The sequence below is a fragment of the Centruroides sculpturatus genome, unplaced genomic scaffold (genome assembly GCF_000671375.1).
Source record: "Centruroides sculpturatus isolate CEXI.00-Female unplaced genomic scaffold, Cexi_2.0 scaffold1581, whole genome shotgun sequence".
Lineage (NCBI taxonomy): Eukaryota > Metazoa > Arthropoda > Arachnida > Scorpiones > Buthidae > Centruroides > Centruroides sculpturatus.
The window spans coordinates 46,319-69,664 of NW_019385787.1; the positions used below are offsets into that span (position 1 = coordinate 46,319).

Consider the following 23,346-nt stretch of genomic DNA (forward strand, 5'->3'; position numbering starts at 1 on the left):
ACTCATGCAAGGCTTTAATCGACAAAAAATAATAATGATTTATTATCATTCATTCACACAATACCCGCAGAATGATTGAAAACTCTAACAATAGAATTCGTTTACCCATTTTAACCGGAAAAGCATTTAGGCTACACCCGTACAGTACTTTTTTCAAAAAAAATAAATTTTCCTTTAAAAACTTATCGCTCAAACCAAAAAGAAAATAATTTTCTCATTTAAAACGAAATAATTAATTAACATGTTTAAATAAATAATATAAAGAAGTGGAGAATTATAAAAGTAGTCTGTTCCGGTTTTATTCGTCTAAGGCGATTACAGTCCAAGTTTAATAATTGGAAATCACCGGAGACGGATCGTAGTCAACGCCATCTATTGCCGGAAATGGGGGCGTACGAGTCACGTGACTGTGGCTATGACGTCGAAGTCTTAAAGGTAGATAGTTAAAAGAGATCGAAAACAATATCGGTCCGCATTTAATTAGTTTAAAAAGTGTGGCTACAACATCTTTACTAAAAGAACTCACCGTAGGAATAAATAAGAGAAGTTTCCGTCCAGTCACGATGTGGAGAATTAGAGAAATAACAGATCGAGTGTAAGTTAACTTTTAGGCTTAAATCGCCCTTAGTGCAAAATGTGTATTTGCTGGCATTTTCGCTTTATTGCAACTGTTGAAATGGTTTTTTTTTCAATAAAACTCGGGTAAATTAGTCGTTTTCAAATAAAGAATTGGGTTAAATAACATCTTGGCCGAACTTAGCCACGTAAGCAATACGTCAAGCATAAAAAATTAAAGGAAAGTAAGCCTAAAATAAATGTGTTGAAATCAGACAGATAAACGATGAAGTTTCGATTTAAATCACAGAAATTTTTCCCTTCGTAAACATCAAAATTACTTCACCCACCAAACTAGAATGTCACAAGGTCGACTTGGAATGTGTTAATATTCTATAAACCCACAAATTCCACAAACATGACTGCTAACAAATTTGCTTACAGTTACATTTTCAAGTTAAGATGATGATGCATTTTTTTTTTATTGGCATGTGATGAAATGTAAAATTAAAAATGAATCCAAGTAAAGAGCTGGTATCTTTTCGTCCCAAACCATTTTGATTTTATTTATGGTTCCTGCGTGTGTGTTGCATAAAATATTTCTATAATTTCAGTTATGCCGGACTTGTAAAATTGTTTGCGATAATTGATGGGTAAATGCTTGTGGTATGTGTCGTAAATTTAGTTTGTCTTTGTGCGAATTGAAGATCGTGAGCAAAATAGTCAAACTGTTTTGTTTTGCATTAGTGTACATAGATTAGTTCTGTAGAAGCTTGTGTCCAGAATTGACTTGCAAATTTTCATTTGGCCGTAAAATTTCTTGGAAATATGTACCGACCCGTATTTGAAATGTCAGTGTGGTTTAGTTTTATCTTGCCGATGATGATGATTGCCCTCTGATTGTATTTGACGGTTAAAACATACTGGTAATTTTAACAAAGTTATTACATTAAATAAAATAGAATGTGTTAATGAGCTCAAATATACCTTTTTTTTATAAACTGATTTAAGGAACTTTAGAAATGTTATAAGAACATTTTTTTATAACATCATGTTTGGTTTTATATGGTGTTTTTTTTCTTATATATATAAAAAGTGTTGTTAAAGCAAGTTGTTTAATAAATTCAATTGAATTTTAATGTTTTCTTTTTAATTTTTTATTATTGGTAAGTTCACTTTTGATACTGTCAGATGATTTGTTTTTAACCGTACTGTATTTGCAATTTTAAATGTCATATGAGTACTCGCTTCGATTACTGTGATTCTGTTAATTATACAATTTTTTAATTGTGCTTAAATTACATCCACTTTATCCCTATAAATTTTTTACATTGCATTTCTTTTTCAAATAACTAACTTTATTGTATTTTATAATTGTATAAAATTTATTGTAAGAAATCATTATTCAATAGTCTTTTTAGGAATTTTACCTATAAACTTTTTAAAAAAACTTTAATATGTTTTTTGACCTAGGAGGTACCCTATATTGAAAAAAATTATTGGATTCAGAATGAAGACTATTAGAGAACCTGTTCTATCAATTACACTGATTAATATGTTATAAGATTGAAAAGACTTATTAAACTACTTTTTTCCCTTGTATCTAAGAAATTTTTGAAAATTCTTAACTACCTTTTATAAATAAATACTGTGCTTAATTATGAATAGCACTTATTTTGAATGTGAAAAGTTTAAATTAAAATTTTGAAATTTTTTTATTTATAATGTATTTTGCAATTGATCTGATAATAGTATTTTTTTTTTTTTTTTTGTTGTAATGGAAGAACAATCCATATTGTTTTTTCTTAGTAGAAAGGCAAGAAAAGAACAATTCATTTCTTGCTTTTCTACTAAGCATTATGCATGGTTCTTCCAATGTATTTTACAATTACAAAAATATTTTTTTGTTAATAGAAATGAAACTGTATTCTGAGATAATGCTTTCTCAGCTCATCCTGTTATAAAAAAGTAGTTTACAAGCTGTTATTAGTTTAATATAATAGAATAATAGAAAACAATATGATTTTGCTAACAAGCAAAATAAATTTTTTTTAAAAATGACTACTAATTCAAATTAAATACTTCTAAAAAATGTTATTACTTACTGCTTTGAAAATAACATACAAATTTTCTTGAGCTAATAAAAACTTTATAATTTGTCTTAAGTGACATTACATACATTATATAATAATAATAATAATAATAATAAAGGATCCCAAATGAGTATTAAAACATTAAAGTCAATTGCAAAATGCAAGATTCTTTTGGTTGCTGAACTTAGATAAGATTTAAAGTTTTTGAGAGATTATTTCAAAATTATATAATTTTACTTGACAAATGTAAAGCAAAAATGTTCTAAAATTTTTAGTTTATTCTGGTTCATAAAAGCTATCTGCAATTAACATAGCAATTAATAATTGAGTTTTTTGAAAGTCAGTACATTTTGATACTTTAAATACAGTATGTACATTTAGTTTTAATGACTACTATGCATTATTTTTATACATAAATGAAGTCATTTAATGCATATCTGAAATTACAGTTCTAACTCATTGTAGTAAAGATCCAATTTGAGATGTCAAATGGAATGGCCATGTTTTCTTTTCTTGTGTACAAATTGTAGTTTCTCTTCTTAGTTATTCTCTGGATTTTGAGAAAATTTTGTTTAATCATCAATACATTTTTTTTTTTACAGTTCCTAGATTTAAGTAATTTATTAATATAAAACATGATGTAAACAGGAAGTTTGTGTTTGTGATAGTTATTCATAAAGCTAAGTGGACCATATCATTTACAATTCAACTGAGGACACATTTCAGAATCAGCAAAAATGGGGTCTAAAACTGATGGACTTTTATTTTTTAAAATGTAAATTGTAATTTTTAAATTTCTGTGTGTTATATTGGTAACACCATATCAATGCACAAGTGTAAGATTCAAACCACTTCACATCTTTATATTTAAATATGTTCAATTACTTAACATTATTCTGTTTGATATTCATTAAGATGTATCTGATGTTTGTTAGAAACAGGCAAAATGTTTATATCATTAATTTTATTTTACTAGTTTTTGGTATATTTTGTGTTTTTTCATTTCTAAATATTTCTGGGCAATAGCTTGATTTATTGGTTAATGTAAAATTATTATATCGTTTTGTATCTAGTCATAACAGAAAAATAATAGATAATTTAATCTTTTAAGATTTGTATGAAATGTTAAGTTTGGAAAACAAAGACAAAATTACTAGAGCAGAGATTGAATGTATTTATAAATGGAAAAAAAAAAACAAAGTATATTAACAAATATATAAAGAACATTCATATAATTAATATCAACTGTGATAGATAAATAGTGACATTTAATTAATTTTCTTAAGGTAATAAATATAATATATATATATATATACACAAATAAGAATATTTCATAAGAGAATTTTCCTTGAGATTGAACAATAGAAACAAATTTAGTATTTATAATTATAATCAGTTAAATAGTTGATTTGTTTCTCTGTTGTGCTCTTTCTATCTCTGGAAACCATTTTATCACTGTGATGTAAGATCTATATGGTTTCCAGTTAATATTTCATTAGTATATTTTACAAAGATTGTCTTAGAAAAAGAGAAAACATAGGCAAACTGTTTGGTGGCTCATAGAAAGCCTTAATCTTAAAATTATTTAATCTTTATTATGAAACTGGTGTCCGAACCAGACTGGTCTGCAAAAAACTGTTCTTTGACAAGAACAGTTTTTTGCAGACCAGAATGGTTTGGACCAGAAATCCTGCCAATATATACTAGATAGGCAATCAGTCAGATTAATCCAACAAACAAAACAAGCAAGTTGTATTAAAATTATTAATCATATTTGTCTTTCACTTGGAAGGAAGCCAATTTGTATGAAAAACTCCGAGAGTTTTCATGCATATATGAATTTTAGTTGCTGTAAAACATCAGTTTTAATTTCTAAATATTATGTGTTCAGTAAAATGAGTAATGTGTACTCAGTGTTTTGATCTTTCTTAATTTTATTTTTGTTTCTGTATTCTTGATTTCAGATCCTAGATATTTGAAATGTTCAAGTTAAGAGATTCACTGTTGTAATTATCTTTCTGATTTAATAATATATATAACTAGGGTGGCCAAGCTCCTTGATAGTCCGAGCCATTTTTCAAAATCTGAAATTTTTCGCGAGCTGCAATTAAATACATATTAAAAAGGTATGCAAAAAATCCAGATTACAAATTATATTCATAGCAAGAGTGATACAAATTGTTTCCTCCAGAGCACAATGTCAACTGTCCATTGCAATGACAGTTTACAAATTCAAAATCAGTCTGGAGTCGGTTGATAACGGACGATTACGCCACTGTTTATGTTCGTTCGCGCAGTTTTCAATGAGTCATATCATTCTTAACTTGGACAGAAATGAACTTTGTTACAACGTTGCACTTAGTCTTTCATATTTGTTGTTAGTAATTTAAAAGACATTTTGAAACACATACGGAACAATAACAATTTTTTAAAATATAATAACACAAAAATGAAAACGGAACTCGGGTACATTTATCGAGAGCCACAAATAATCCTTCAAAGAGCCACATGTGGCTCGTGAGCCGCAGGTTGGCCACCCCTGATATATAATGTCATGCATTTTAATATTTAATTAGAGGCCAGTGTCTGCAACATACCAAACCAATCTAGTCAAATCAACTTGATAATATTAATATTAGTAAGAACCTATAAAGTAAAGGTATATACATCTGTATTGTGTGGTTAGAAATACATCAATCCTAAGTGAATCTGTGCTAGTTTCATAGGAATAAAGTGTAGGAACATGATAAATTGAAAGGGAAGCAAACATCACTCTTGATCATTTGTGGACTCCTCAAATGGTTCTTAGTTTTCCTTGGACAAAAAAAACTTGCCATTTGAATTAATATAATGAATCTTAATGGTATTAACAATTTTCTTAGATAATTTCTCTTAGTATTTGAAAATTTGCATCTCTATTAGTTAAGACAAACACTTTGAAAAATCCGTATATTTTTAATATTAAGCCATTCTGTTTTATTGAGAGAACCTTTAGTAAGTCACCAAACATAATGAACTAATTTTATTGTACTCTCCTACAAAATAGAAAATCCCACTTTATAATTGAAAAAATTACAATACAGTAGACCCCTATAAAATGGGTTCATATAATTCGGATTCGTATATAACAGTGCTGTAAACATGCTAAAAGAGACTTCTATATAACGGTAAAATAAACGTCATCGTTGATTCATGTCACGACAGGATTGGTTGAATCTAGACCAATAACAGATATTGCACAAACCGTTGAATTTAAACGAGCAGCGGACCTACTAAAACCCATTTATTATTTAATGACCATAAAATTATATTTATACTAATGATGTCTCCAAAGTTCAGCAAATTTTTTGCAGAAAAATAGTTTATTAGGAAATACATGCCTGCTGTTCGATGCTTCGCTCCACAACGAAAACAAGCTTAAGCAATGGCGTCATCGAACAGTGCACACTCGGTAAGTAATTCTACAATTTTTTGTTTATAGCATAGTTTATATGGATTATTCCCAAAAAATTATACGTGATTTGGAAATGTTAAGTCAAATTAGTCTAGAATTGATTACAGTAGAGCATTGATTATCTGACCCCCGATTAACCGTCACATCGGTTAACCAACCATTCTAGTTGGCAAATTTCAAATGTCCGCTAGTGATGTGGCGCTATAATATTTGGGTATGTCTTGGCTACTTTAAAATTATTTTTAAATTTTTGCATGTTTTAGCTGGCAACACCGGCTCGACCATGAAAGAGAGGCCAGTATTTAAACGAGACTTAATTTTCTAATTATGAGTGGTTGTTTGTTTTGTGAGCAATAAAATAATTTTAAAATAATTTTTAACGATACAATAGCGACGATTATTATTTTAAAAAAGTTTTGTTATGCTTAACATCTATGAAAATTCAATGCGAAGTTGGTTAATAGCGATATACTAATATACTATTTACATGGGATATACTAATATACTATATAGTCGCCCCCCTATAAGACGGTAGATACGTTCTGTTTTTTATGAAATTGATGTTTTAGGAGACTTTGCCAATCATAGCCTGACGTGTGAAGTTTACGGACTATGGCTGTTTGAAAGGTTTTCTTCCATAAAATTAATTGATTCCTAGACTAATTCGACTCATTTCCAAAATACGTATATTTTTTTTTGGGAATAATCCATATAAACTATGCTATAAACAAAAAATTGTAGGATTACTTACTGAGTGTGCACCGTTTGACGTCGCCATTGCTTAAGCTTGTTTTTGTCGTGGAGCAGTGCACCAAACGATGACCGTGATTTCTGATAAGTTATTTTTCTGCGAAAACTTCGTTGAACTTTGGAGACATCATTAATATAAATAATTTTTATGGCTGTTGAATAAGAAATGTTTCTTTCACAAGAAATGTATAAAATTAATGCTGTATTAGATTTACGGTACCTAATTTACATACTGTACAGACGATAGTAAACTCAACTTACTTGCCTAAACTCTCCGTAGCGTGGCGCTGGACAGCAGAAAGTAGTTCGGCTGCCCGATGACGTTTTACCGAATTATAGGAGTTTTTTTACCATGTTTGTACGGATATTGTCGCAATTTTTTCGTCATCACATAGGAATCCGAACTATAGGAACTCGGGTTACAAGGGGGTCAACTGTACTAATAATGTATTTTTTTCATTCTTTTCGGTTATCTGATTTTTTGACTTATCTGACCAACCTGAGTTCCCAATTGAGTCAGATAAGCGAATCTCTACTGTAATTTTATGGAAGAAAACCTTTCAAGCAGTCATAGTCCGTAAACTGCACATGTGCCAGGCTGTGATTGGCTCATGTATTTAAGGACTTGTACAACATGAATTTCATAAAACACGGAACGTATCTACCGTGTTATAGGAGGGGTCTACTGTATTTTTAACTTTAGTTAAAAAGTTGGAGAAAGTTGACACTTATTGAACATCATGTTAAGACTTAACACATTTTATTAATAAAAAATTTAATATTTTTCAATAATTTTTTTAATATTTAAATGAGCAAAGGAAACTTATCTTCTCAAATGATTTTTCAGGTTATTTTTCATCATAAGAGATGATTTTTCTACAATAATTGATTCCAGAACATTCTCTGTAAAGAATAATAATCTGAAAAATCACAATTTTGTCAATACAAGCTAATAAAGACAATAATTATCAAACACTTGAAGAAATGAATGAAGAAAAAATTAATGTAGCTGATAAATAAGTCAAAATACTTTGTGAAATGCACAAAAATGATATAAAAACAATTTTTAATAATTTGATAAAATTAATCCATTTTCTAGGAACTATAGCTTCTGTAATAGTATATTTTTCACTCATGAATTTCCTATGGTCAAAAGTGAAAGTCAAAATTAAATATTGAAGCCATGAAAGGAATGCTAATTATAAAGCAAAATTTGTAATTTATAGTGCAGTAAGTCTAAAATAAAATTGTGAGAGACGACAAGAACTTAAACAAAATAACATATAAAATAAGTTTATCTGAAAAATATGCTTGGTTATAAGTCTAGGAAACCTACATCAGTGGTGCACAACCTTTTAGTACCCAAGGATCTCTTTCACTTGAAATGAAGACAGTTGGGCCACAAAGTAATTTTATTCTCTGCTGAGTAGGGTAAGGTTATTTACAGTTTATCTGATGGAAGGTGATCCTTAAATCTATATATAGTATTAATTATTTATCATGAAATTGTATTAGAAGAAATACCACATATATGGCAAATATTAAACCCACAATAGCACACATTGTTAAAAAGCAACAATACTAATCTACTAAAAATACCAAGTTATAGACAACTTTATATATTTCTCTTTTTATGCTTCTTCCAGGCTGCATGCTGTACACCATTTTAATCAACCTATTACATTTGATATCGTATTGTAATAAAAAAAAAAACTTTCTCATTATTTCATTTTTGTAAATAAATTCTTTTTAGAGAAATTTATGTAGTCTTTTTGTCACCAAATCAATATCACTAATAATGTACAGTACTAACAAATTATTAATAATGTCTTTCTATATTTCTTGGCAAAATTTTAATAAGGACACTTTCCTGCTCACCTGCCCAAATCCCATCCCCCATTTTGATAACAGAAATTGTGTCAGCCTATTTATTTGGGGTGATGCACAAAAAGTAGTCTCTCTGGTTTGAGTCTCTGATGTTAGTATATTTCATGGAGTAAACAAACTGTATTGGTTGATCAGTGGATATTCCATGTTGTGCAAATTCACACATAATATAGGAACTTGAGGGATAACAACAGCTGCCATCAATATCACTGTTATTCCATGTGTTCCTAAACATGATTGGGCTACAATTTGAAAAATTGTAGACCCCTAAATTTCCACTGTCGTTTGTCTGTCCTTCCTTAACCTGGAGAATGGAATTAGATATATGAAATCCAAGACCAGATATAGAAACCTTAAGTTAACTATATACAGTCAACCCCCCCAATAACACAGTAGATAAGTTCCAGTTTTTATGAATCCATTTTCTATGAGTCCAGCCAATCACAGCCCTGCACGTATGCAGTTTACAGAGGCTGTTTGAAAGGTTTCTTCCATAAAATTAATCGATTTCTAGACTAATTCGGCTCAACATTTCCAACATACGTATAATTTTTTGGGAATAATCCATATAAACTATGCTATAACAAAAAATTGTAGGATTACTTACTGAGTGTGCACCATTTGACGATGCCATTGCTTAAGCTTGTTTTTGTCGCGGAGCAGCACACCGAACAGCGGCTGCGTTTTCTGATAAGTTATTTTTCTGCGAAAAATTTGTTGAACTTTGGAGACATCATCTATATATATAAAATTGCTTATCCTGACTCACTCACTCACTGATTCATCATTGCCCAGAGCAAACCGTTGAACCTAAAGAGGTGAAATTTGGTACACAGTTAGGGTACGTCATGAAAACGCACACTAAGAAGGGATTTTTTGAAATTCCCCCGTGAGGGGGAGAGGGAGAGCATTAAGGCTTAACCGGAAGAACGGTTCTACTGTACTATTTTAGATGTGATTTTTTGTTTTTATCTGCGTTGTAGTAGTCTATGCCATGAGAATGCACACTAAGAAGGGATTTTTCGAAATTCCCCCTCGGGGGAGAGGGAGAGGATTTAGTCTTCATCGAGTACTTAGGTGTATTAAATTAATAACATTTCAGACATCGTTATAAACATTTTTATTTATTTCGATTTTAAAAATGTTCGAACCATTTTAAATTTGAATTTGTTATTGCATATTAGTTCGATTATAGAACAATTGTAAATGTTCCAGAAAATTGATCAAATTGAAAATAGTTCGTTTGATTCTCGGCAATTCTCATCATTCTCAGCAGTAGGTGTTATATAACAATTATTATGGTTGTTGAAATACTGAATATAAATGGGGTTTGCTTGCAAAATTTTTGCGGGCGAAGTTGCGGGTATAGCTAGTCATTAATATAAATATAATTTTTATGGACGTTAAATAATAAGTGGTTTTTAGTCTTTAAACTCAATGGTTCGTACAATATCCACCATTGGTCTAGATTCGACCAATCCTGTCATGACACGAGTCGGCAATGACGTTTTACCGAATTATAGGAGTTTTTTTAGCATGTTTGTACAAATACTGTTGCAATTTTTTGCCGTGATATAGGAATCCGAACTATAGAAACCCGTGTTATAGGGGAGTCGACTGTATGAACTTTTGATGTAAATTGGAAGTCACATTATTTCAATTCAAAACTTTCCCTGAAAGCAGTTAATAGATGACTAGCATGATTCTATTGTTAAAGGAAAAGAGGCAAGCCACTACTAATAATTTGAGGTGGAGTGCATATATTTTAAATTAAATTAATTAAAAATTGCAGCCTGGCATTGTGACCATGTCACAATAAATGATTGCTCATTAGACTTGGTTACCTCTCACATCAACTGTATATACAGCAACTCATTTCTAACATCTTTGACATCAACACCAACAGTTATGTTCTGTTTATTACTTTAATATTGCATTTCTGCTAAGCTGTGGACTGGGGTTTCTTTTTTATGTGATACTGTATTTTCCAAATAAACTGAGTTTTATCTACTTGAGAAGTTACTTTATAGATGAATATATAGAATTTACTCAGTAAACCAAAAATCCAGAAATTATGTAATAACTGCAGTAACTAATAATTCTGTAATTGTGAATGAAGTAACAACATATGAAATTTATTTTTGTCTTGGTTCAGAAGATAATTGCAAAAATACTGTATTTACCCAAAAATAAGCCTTGGCATCATTTTTCAGGATTGTCATAATAAAAACCCTACCCCTAAAATAAGCCCCAGTTAAGATCATCAGCCAGATGGTCGTATTTAATACATCCATTGCAACCAATGATGGACATATTGAATTAAATAATAATAATAATAGTAATAATAATAATAATGAACAGTTACTCATAGATTCAGTCATTTTACGGCAAGCACACAACACAGAAACATACACATGGCATATATAGACTACAGAAAAGCATTCGACAGTGTTCCACACAGTTGGCTGCTACATATTCTACACATGTACAAAATACATCCATCACTCATTGCATTCTTCCAAAACACTATGCAGCACTGGAGAACAACACTACATCTCAGGGTTAGTAACACTTCCATACAAACAAACGAAATATTCATTAGGCGAGGAATTTTTCAAGGAGATTCCTTGAGTCCTCTCTGGTTCTGCCTAGCCCTGAATCCATTATCCAACATGTTAAACAACACGCAATATGGCTACAATATCAGACATGAAAAAACAACACAGTTTACACTGTCACATCTCATGTACATGGACGACATAAAACTTTATGCATCCACACAAAAACAACTTCATCAACTCCTACAAATCACACATTCATACACTAAGGACATACAAATGGAGTTTGGCCTAGACAAATGCAAAAAACTTCACATAGAAAAAGGAATCCTGAAGAAAGAAGATTTTGCACTTGGAAATGGAGACGTTATTGAATCCATGGAAGAGGGCGAGTTCTACAAGTACTTAGGATTCCAACAGGCCAAACTAACAGAACATACACAAATAAAGCAACGATTAATTAAAGAATACCAAAGTAGGTTAAACGCTATACTTAGAACACAGTTAAATGCAAAACACACAGTTAAAGCAATAAACACATATGTCATCCCAGTACTCACATACTCTTTTGGAGTTATACATTGGACTCACACAGATCTCGAGCAACTCCAAAGGAAAACAAGAACAACACTTACTAAGCATAAACAACATCATCCTAAATCCGCCACAGAAAGATTAACCCTTCCACGTAAAGAAGGCGGACGTGGCCTGATTGACATAGTTAACCTTCACTACAAACAAATACAGTCACTGCGAGAGTTTTTCTACAAGAAACAAGAAACATCACAGTTACATAAAGCAGTAACTCTAGCAGACTCAAATAACACACCATTAAACTTACACTCACAACATACAGACATGACACAACATATAAAAAGCATAGACAACATTAAGCAATCATGGGCTCAAAAGGCTCTCCATGGCAGGCATCCTTACGACCTGGCCCAGGATTTTGTTGACAAAACTGCGTCAAACAGCTGGTTAGATCGGGGATGCCTCTTTGGGGAGACGGAAGGATTCATGATTGCCATACAGGATCAGGTCATAAATACTAAAAACTACAGAAAACACATACTCAAAGATACAACACTCACAAATGACACATGCAGAAAATGTCACATCATGCCAGAAACTATACAACACATCACTTCTGGTTGCAAGCTCTTGGCACAGACAGATTACTTACATAGACACAATCAAGTAGCAAATATAATACACCAAGAGCTTGCAAAGAAACACAAATTGGCAGACATCCACGAACCATACTACAAGTATATTCCACAGACAGTATTGGAAAATAACACGCACAAAATGTATTACGACAGAGCCATAATCACAGATAAAACAATTTACCACAACAGACCAGACATCACACTCATTGACAAACACAATAAAATCACATACATTATAGACATAGCCATTCCAAACACTCACAATGTACAAAACACATGCACTGAAAAATTAGCAAGTACACAGAACTCGCCCAGGAAATAAGGGATCTGTGGAGGATGGATAGGGTGCTTATTGTACCTGTTGTTCTCTCCTGTACAGGTGTGATACCACACACACTACACAGAAGCCTGGGAACATTATAATTGAATAGAAATACATACATCACACTGCAGAAGGCCACTATATTGAATACATGCCATATTGTTTGGAAATTCCTGAATACAGACGCTGACACACTAATTTTAGTTTTATTTTGGTTGCTATGCCTTGACTCTGGTCTGGCATAGTACACAGCCACCGGTGTGAACTGAGTATAACCCACTAACCCAACATAATAATATATAATTAAATATAAATAAATATTATTATTGACATTAATACTTACCATATATTTCTGCAGATAAGATGACCTTCAGATAAGATGAGGTATAAATTTTTGTCAGTTTTATAGTTTTAGCGTATATTTGTCCTATAAGACCAACCCCCAAGCTATCAGTGGCCTATGAATTTAGGTTAGATCAGTGATAATCATCTGGATAATAATACTGTATAGTGTATACAGAATTGTCCTATTCATAATTTTTTGAATTAAAAGATTTTATTTTCTTGCATCTGGTAGCACTGTCTTGCTATTGTTGCAAGCATTCACACTGATTCGGGTATTTGGGTAATGACCTCGACTATTCACAAAAACGTCATATGGGCTATTCTGTTTTATGATAAACCCTACTCTCTACTAGTAAATAATTACAGTTTGTCCATTTTTTTACAATGGTTTTAATTTACAAAAAAAATTAGATTGAAATTTATATATGTGTCCTATAGGATGACTTCAGATTTTGGGGGCCTTCTTTTATGATTCAACTATCGTCTTTTCTGTGGAAATATACGGTAATTATAATTTATGTCGTCATTTTAAGTATTTGCCTAGCGAGTGCCTTTGGATGAGACCTAATGCATCTTTTGAAGCAAAAGTTAATATAAGATATGGTCTTATTTTCAGGGAAACATGATATCACTCAACAAAAAAAATTCAATGCCATTTGAGAAATGATATATTTTCAGCTTATTATAAACTTTATATGAATTATATTTGAAATTCTACTTAAATTGTCTTTAAATTTTAACTTTTCTAAAATTGACTTTTGATATTGTTTAAGCTCCTTAATTTGTGTAGATTTTCGTTCGATGGCGATAATTATGATGAATTATTTGAAGACATATTTTTAAAGGATTTTTTGCCGGCTTGTAGCCTAGAAAGGAAGTTCAGTTGCCAAGAATGTATTGTCTGGAACACAAAGTTAATAGTGGTTCCTTTTTTTTGGGAAGGACTGTCTTCAAATAATTACTCCTTAATTGTGTTAAAATATTTTTTTTAAATTAAGAGTTGGCTTTTTTAATAAATAACTAGTCATACTTATTAATCCGATATTTGTTGATCATTAATTAAATACTGCTTCATCTTCAAAATGAGAAACTAAAAAATTTTAATGCCTTTACAATGTTACAAATAGCATTAATCTTGCAACTTTTAAAAATTTATGATTTATTTGATTAATAGTTATCAATCACTTAATATAATCATATGCATTTTAGAGAGAAGAGGAGAAACTCCTCTTCTCTCTAAAATTATCAATTTATATTATATATTAGAACTGACATTAGAATGTAATGTGAAACTAATTGTAATAGTTTGTCTTTTGATAATTTTTAAATCACTTCATATTATTTCATAGACTTCTCAATTAAACTTATGACAGTAAACTGCATAAGTTTATATCATGCTTATCAGTTTTTTAAAAATTAATTAAATTAATATCTCCTCCTGACAAATCTTCACAAATTATACCGCTATCACACAAAACAAAACTTTCTCTTTAAGAGGGAATTTTTAAGCTGTTTTTGGAAAAACACAATGCAGTTTTTATAGATTTTAATTTATATTGTTTGCTTCTTTCTTCTTCTAAGTAACACAGCAAATTTTCTGCTTCTTATTCTCCTATCTTTCATTGAGCTTCTTCCTGGATCTCTTCTTGGTATCCAGTATTTAAAGTATCTATTCCTGTAATCCATCAATTATCATTTATTTCAACAATATAACTGGCTCATTGCCAGTTTATCTGCTTTATTCTTCTGATGATATCATATCTTGTTTATTCTCTTTGTGTGTGTTTGCATGTACACAAACACAAATCCAGAATCCTAAAGGATTAAGGAAAGTAATTCAATATTTATTAAATCTAACATTTTTTGACTTAGCACTTTTTTGAGTTTTGAGTCAGTGCTTTCAAAATATAAATAAAGGCAAAGCTGAAAATGAACCTTCAATTTTTTTAGGTTTTGTTCTCAAAAATTTCAAAATAATTTGAATTCTATCCTATTTTTGCCTAGTAATGAATAATAATGAAATTTTGATTTCCTTAAATATTTGTTGGTGATATTGTTAGACTAATAAAAAAATTTAAATTGCTTACAATCATTTTTTTTGTGAATTACAATTTTAGGGCAATTTGTACTTTGGTTTTTTTGTAAATTGCAACTTTATTAAACAAACTTATTTGATTTTAAATGTTTTCATTGATAATTTCAAGTAACTTGATTTGTGTTTTGTTTGTTTGATTTATTTAATTTAACTGAATAGAAGTTCAGACCTGGCACTTGGTATACTGTAGAATATTTAATCTAGCAGTACTTTACAATATTGATATGTTTAAATGTTATTCCCAGATAGAAATGCTTGTAGACACCATTCTAAATTTTCTTAATGTCATCTAAAGATTTTTTATGTAATTTTTTTTCACTTGGTTTTTGTATTTTAAATAATATCAAAACAAATTGCTTTAAATGTTGTTTTTTCTAAAGAAAAATAAAATAATCGAACTTTAATTTTTTAAATTTGTTTTGATATAGTGGACAAATGATTTAAATGTGACAAATATAATAATTATTCCTTTTTTTGTTACAAAAAATTGACTTAAATTATTACATATTTGATATAACAAAAAAAAAAATTATATGGTATAATACATTATTCTTTTCAATATAGTTTATGCTTACTAAAACCAAATTCTTGCCAGATTAGATCAAGCTATATTCCTGTTACTATTACGGTAATAATTAAATGCCAAGTAATTTCGCCAAATAACTTGGCATTAATTATTACCATAATGGTAACAGGAATATAGCCTGATCTAATCTGGCAGTCATTTGGTCTTAATATAAATACAGTGGGTGATCAATTTAATGAATGATTCAGACAACATACACTTTCACGAAACATTTTTATGTTTGGACAATGAACATCTGACAGAACAAAGACAAGATGAAGTGATGCTGAGTTCAAGATTTATAAAACCATATTTTAATTGCATCTATGGCATCTAAACATGGCTTATGGAACAAGACTTTCACAGTTGTATACATAACCTGTTTTGCGCTAGTTAATTTCTGTTCTCTGAATTTTTATAAGTTCTTTTCTGAACTTTTTATTTTAAAAGCTGATAATATTATGGAGCCTACAAAGAGTGGGGTGTCAAGAACAATGTTCACTACAGAAACTAAGCAAGATAGCCAAGGTAGAGAGTGGGCAGATGATGTCTGATATTGTAGGCAGATGATTTCAACAGAGCTACAGTAGATACAATCTTAGCTAAGAAAGACGTAATCAAAAAGATTCAAGCAGATAAAGGAGTAAGGAAAATTGCATCTGAGAAGCAAAGATGTGCTGCCATGAAAAATGGAAGATTGCTTTTAGTTTGTTTATTACATGTAAATAAACATAGTAATAAAATATATAATTTTTTATTTATTTGGGAAACAAATTAATCAAATTTCCACAAAAATCTATGGTAAATTGATAATTGGTTAATGAACAATTAGATAGCAAACATAGTCTTGGAATGGATTGTTTGTTAATCGATCACCCACTGTATTGGGTGTACAGATGTTTATATTTGTATGCTTATTAAAAGTAAAATTTACTGATGCATGTGATAGTCACATTCCTAAGTTTTAGTCAGTTTTAGTTTGTCATATGGAATTCTGATAGATAGATAGATTATTAGAAAAAAATAGTAATTAAATAAATAATAAATGTTTAAAGGGTGATTCATAGAATTTATAAAAACTAAACTGTTTTTAGTCGTTTTAGTAAACTAAACCTATGTTCATATATGTCATTGATAATCATATATCACATGATGAAATTAATGATTTTAAGAAATGTCTAGCTATTTCTTTAAGTGCTAGCACATCCTATAATAGACATTTCTTTCAGAATCTATCTAGTTCTTCTGGTCACTTCTTAAATGACCAGAAGACATGGCTTCTGCAGATGTTGGAAAAGGTATATATTTCAGCATCTGTTTAATGAAACTAGGCATTTTATGTAATGTCTAATGCTTCATTAGCACATGGCATAAAACAAAACAATGGAATAGTTCCAAATTTACAAAAACTTTTAACATATAAGCGTTAAATTAGACACCTATGTCACTAAATTGACGAGCGTTTTCGACGATATACACTTTCGTCTTCTTCAGGTCATTAGAACCTTTTTTGAATACAAAATTTTTAAAAACNATGTAAAAAAAATTTACCATGATAAAGCATCAGAACATGAAAAAACAGCACTCTTACAAGTGCTTAATTTATCTTGTTTTCATTTATAATTTATGTCATTCTTGATATAACGTGGCTTATATTTGATTATTAAATATATTCAACAGAAAATTTTTCAGTTATTGTGATAGTTTGACAAGGAAGCTTGCAAACTACTTTTTAACTATTTAATCAACTGAATAAACTTCATCAAAATAAAAGGAAAATCTCAATGACATTTTTTGTGTAGAATGATAACAATTTAATATATTTGTCTCGATCAGATATTATTTTTTTAACTTATTCTGCTAGGTTTAGTATTTTTTTACACTTAATAAATTTTATTGAAGCTAGATTGGTAAATTACAATTTATATAATTAGAAACTAACAAAATATTTTTTGTTCTGTTTAATCTTTAAGCAATGAAACAAACAACAAAATTTGGATTTTAATGCATTCTTAATGCTATATGACAACTGATACTTCATTATCTCTGTATTCTAACAGGAACAATAAGTATTTATCATAATTTTTTATTTATCTCCTACAAAATTTAATCTGAAAGATAAAAGTACACTTAGACACTGTCCACAAATGACATTCACATTGGAAGGGAGGGATTAAGACAAGCTGTACAAGGGGGTTGAGCTTCAGTGGATGTCTGTTTTTTATTAAATTTTATACAGTATATGCATTTTATTGTATTTATTTCAAAATTTCTTGGTGTTTCGTTTCTACTTATGGTATCTTATCAATTATAAAGGTTTAAGGGGGGTTGAATTTTATTGGACAAAAGAGGGAGTAAAACTTTCAAGAAAAATGCAGACATAATTTATGGACAGCTCCTTAGCTAATTTGATGTTTGATCATTTTATGGTGAATCCTACTGATATATTTCTTTATATCAAGCAGTTGCAAAATTAGTAGCTTTGTGTTGTTTTTAGATCCTATCAGTTCTTTCTTTTGAAGTAAACTGCTTCAATAATAAAATATTTGATCTCCTGATCTAATTTATTAATAGAAACCAAATAAACACTTAGTTTTTGATTTTTAAATATAATGATGAGAATTTTTATCCTCTGTGACTGCAAAAGTAAGCATAAATTTTCTGTAAATAACAAATTATTCTTTAAAACTTTCTTCTATATGAAAAATATTTCAAAAGTCTGTACATAAGAAGTTTACTGAGTGAAAATTTTAATATACAGATATCCTTTGTACAACACTGTTTTGCTCTAATATGGTTTGGAAATTGGAGATATCCCCACATAACATGACTTCTGGTTTCTCTCTCTAACACTGTTTGTTTTCAGTCTTTCGTACAAACTTTCACAATTTTTAAGTGTAAACTCTGCTGTTTGGATTTTTTTTTATTCAAGTAAGCATGGGGGATGTCTCAAATTTGCCAATGGATTTTAGAATATTGAAAATTTCAAATTCTGTGAGTTTTGTCAGGTTTACTTTAATGAAAACTGATAGTGTAATTTTTTTTCTTCCTTGTTCTAACTTTCCTGTCTACCAGGTGTTGTCGTCATTGCTTTCAGACTGTTGGATTTTGGTAAAAATAATTTTCTTATTTTGAACCACTGTGTTGGGGGGCATACTACAAACTAACCTGGAATACACAAAGTTTGTTTTTGGGATCGGCCATTTTGCTGTGTTGGGTGATGCTTGGGCGTGTTTTGTAAGTATTGTTAATATCCTTCTGTATGTACCATCTGTAACTAGATAATTGATTTTATTAAACTGTATCGGTCAGTTATAAACTGGTCCAGAATTCTTTGTCCATGACACAGATTTTAACCCTTAAGACTGTCACTGTGTTTTCTTTTTATAGATAAATCTTCATATTTAGTAAAATTTATTTAAACATCTTTAGGTGTTGTTAAACTTTTTTTTAACTGTAGGTAAGCAATCATTTGTAAAATAACTAACGAAATACAGCAGTGTTTCAGTACTCTAACAATTTGGTATTTGAACACAAATTGTGGAAAAAGTTGCTCGGTACTCAACTGAACAAACACGACCTGCTAGAACAAATTTTTCATTAATAACATATTTTTACTTTGTCATCCATAAAAAAATTTTTATGATAAAAATAAAAAATATGAAAATGTTGCTGATACTTCTGATCAAATTAGCTGATCTCTTAATCTGATTAGCTGATTGTGATCAAACAGCTGAGATGACAATGATACTTTGTAAAAAGATGATGCCTTGTTTAACTTAAATTAATATTAATGTGTAATACAGCACTTTTAATTGTGATTGTTGGTTATTTATTGATTGCTTTAATAAACATATTTCTCTTAGTAATGATAAAGAATAGTATGTTTTACATTAGTCCTTTGTTGCATATAGCACAGATTTGCATAATACAGCACTTTTTTGGAATGTAACTACTGTGTTATGAGGTATGCATTTATTTAATTTGAAAATTTCAATTTTTTAATATTTAAGTTAGCTGTATTGATTGATTTTTACTATATACTGATTTTCATTTGTATTATGTTATACTTTAGTTTAATGTAGTTTTTTAGTTATACTTGAATTAACATTACAAGTGTATTTTTTTAATAAAAATTACTAGGAGCTTTACCTCTGATAGTTTAACCATAGTTTTTTTGTATCATTTAAGTCTATTCACCAACAGAGTTGAGTTGAAGTCAATCAGCATTCATTTTACATTATGTATGTGAATTGTGATTGGTTAATTTCAGCTTTGACTCACCTCTTTATTGGTGAATACAGTAATAAGTGGATCTCTTCTCCTGTATATTAACTTATTAACTAAATAAATATATCATAGCTGACTTACCATTGATCATTCATTAAAAGAAAATCTAATTTAAAAATAATGTAAGCAAAGTAAGAGCTAAGTATTTTTAAAAAATAAGCATGATGCTTTAATTCTTACTTTATAAATATACAAGAAATGCCATGAGGTAAATGATAGTTAGCCCTTATTAACATTCCCTAGAAATTGTGAATAATATAAAACAGAAAATAATAATATATATTTTCTTACAAAACAATTTATATTTTTGGTAGTGACAATAAAGTAAATTTTCAACTTCAGTTATGGATGATTGATATCTACAAAAAGGATCATTTATATGTACAAAGGCTAGAAAAAAGAAGTATAAAAACAGCTTTTGTTCTGAAAATAAAAGGTATTAGCATGAAGAGAGAACTTTAGGATAAATAAGACTGTTAAAATAAACTTTATTTTGATAAACTCTTAGTTTATAAATCTTTTTTGTAGTTGAGGTAGATGTAGTCTATGCAGAACCTCTTCTATGGAATTTAATAAAAGGCAAGTTACAAAATTTATTTAATAATAGAATTTTAATAATAGAAACTTATTTAATAATTTTTGACAGAACTTTTATAACTTTGCTGCCACTTTCAATGTAGAAAAATGATCAAACATTTAAATCATAATCAACAATAGGTTGCAAAAACAATGATCATAAAACTGTTGTATAAACTCTCTAAGTGCAAAACCTGGGCTAACTTGCTGCAAGTGTAAGGTAGCCGACTGGGTGGAGATAGGGGATTTGAAAACCCACTCCTTGGCACCAGTGTAAGGTTGCCATCTTTTAGGTGGGATCAGTTAATCCTGTGTCAGTATGAACCTAAGGGAAGGTTGAATGTGGGCTGAGGTGGAGGAGGCAAATGATAACAAGTGTTTTCCAAATGAAAGCTGTTTATTTGGTAACATTTATGCTTACTTCAAATAATTGACAGTCCTTCACTTCTTTATAGTCCTTCGGAGAGGTGGAGAACTTCAAACTTGGTCATAGCCCTAGCAGACAAGATGAGATTGCTGGGTGAAGCAGATGATGAAGTGGTGTGGCGGAGTTCTAAGTTGTTGGCGATGACTCAACACAATACAGATCATGACTTTTTGTGGAATACAGAGGAGACTGTCCTTCGACCTTGAATTTCCAATTTTTATATGTTTACTCCCACTATCCATGTTTTCGATTGTCCCCCTCGTCTCATTCCTCACTTCCCAATTGGTCTTTGATTTGGTTTCAGGTGAAAACCAAGACCAACTTGAGTCATGGGAAAGGTCAGATTCGAAGTGTCTATTGACACTTTATTGTCAACTATGCTCGGAGATTGTTGATAAAACCATAAGACTTGTGCTCATAATTTATCCCCATTACTTATGATTTCTGTCATCTGGGTACTTTAACGATCATACGTGATGATTTATAACTCTTAAATCTTTCCCTCTTTTCTGAAATTGTTTCCCTGTATTGATTGTTTATGAGCGCTTGGGTCAAAGTTCTATCTGTTTATGAACACTTGTGTCTGACTTATAACTTTTCATTTTGACATTGACAGTTCGTTTAACACATGTCGGAGTCATTTGGGACTCGTTTACATTAAGGGATTTTCCTCTCTCTCTCATACTTAATCTGTCATTACAATTTAAATATAAGGATACCATAATTTATGCGATTTCGGACCTCGTCTGAGACCTCACAGTTACAAAGGTTGCTATAACCATAATGGTGTGATTCTATTTAATTAAACTCTCATGCATTTTTCAGGTTAAAATAATGAATAATGACATTCTATCACAAGTATGGAGGTCGTTTTTTTGGAGTCATTTAAAATAAATGTTGTAGTTTGTAAATGGCTTGTCATTAGTACTGCCCCATCCAATCACAAAATTCTTAACAGTTAGAATATGTTGAATTCCTGTTGTTTTAAAATTTTGTTCTAACCTGATAATGACTCTTGAAAGTAGTCAAAAACAATAATTTTCATTAATAAATATTATTCCTTTTGCTGGATTTTTGTTTGTTAAGTGTGCTGTTTTTATTGTATAAAAATATCCACTTATTTGTTCTACTATAAGTAAATTTGTTACCAGTTGATTTCTGTACTAAAACATATATGAAATTGCAGGAATAACATGAGAGAATTGTTAACATCAGAAAATATGCGTAGTACTGTAATTCCAAACTTTCCAGTAGTAGTACATTGTGAATATTTACTTAGAAATACACTTATTATATCAAAAATTAATTATAAGTGGATGTGCAACTTCATTAAAAGCAAGATACAAGGTTCCTACTCAAATTTTTGTTTTAATTTCCATGACTTTCCCTGACCAACTTTGTACAAATTCCCTGATCCTCATGTCCCTTATCACAGTACGGCAATGACAAAATAAAACAGCATTTGACTTACTATACACATATGTTTTGCTTCACCAACATTTTAATTAGAAAAAATAACTAATTAACAGTTATATATATTTTTTTATAATTTCCAAATTATTAAAATTAAAAATAAAACGTTTTATTAAAATTCTGTTATTAATCCTTAACCATAAATGTACAGTATATGGCTTTGAAAAATAAAAAACAATTATTTTTTTCTTATTCATTAACAAATTCTATATAATCCATGTACAAAAGTATATATTTATTAAATTTATCTCTTTATTATTATTTTATAAAGTTCAAAAAATTTATTAACTGGAAAAAAATCAGAAATTGCTTTGTTACACAATCATAATTATTAAAATAAAAAATAATTTAAATCGCATTATTTATTATTTTTTGTTTTGTGTACTTTCAAGCAAATTTTCTCAAAAATTTACAAAGAAATTTTGGATCCTGAAAATATTCTGCACCCCTATACATAAGTTTTATTGCACCACATTACTTCTTGCTGTCTGCAGATGGCTACACTTAGTCAAGCATACTGTCACCAAAAAGTCAACAAGGCAGACAAGGAAGCAAATTCCCTGACATTCCACAACTATTTTCTAAACACTAATGAAAATTCCTAACTTTCCAGGAGAGTAGGAACCCTGAAGATAAATAATGTGTTATGAAAAATAATAAAAACAAAAACAACAATGTTCTTCACATCTAATCTTTAATTATCTGATGATGTTATTTTATCAAAAAAAAATGTACAGTTTTAAAAAGATATTATTTATCTATAAAAATATTTTATAAAAAATTT

At 29.8% G+C, this 23,346-nt stretch overlaps 1 protein-coding gene across 1 annotated transcript in view; it reads left to right on the forward strand.

The window, feature by feature from the left end:
• The first annotated feature begins 368 nt into the window (after positions 1-368).
• LOC111642141 (clathrin interactor 1-like) overlaps positions 369-23,346 on the forward strand; it is a 90,111-nt gene continuing 67,133 nt past the window's right edge. Inside the window, exon 1 of the mRNA XM_023388418.1 lies at positions 369-595. Coding sequence (XP_023244186.1) covers positions 564-595 — 32 coding nt within the window. The 5' untranslated portion in view covers positions 369-563. The remainder of the gene's footprint in view (positions 596-23,346) is intronic.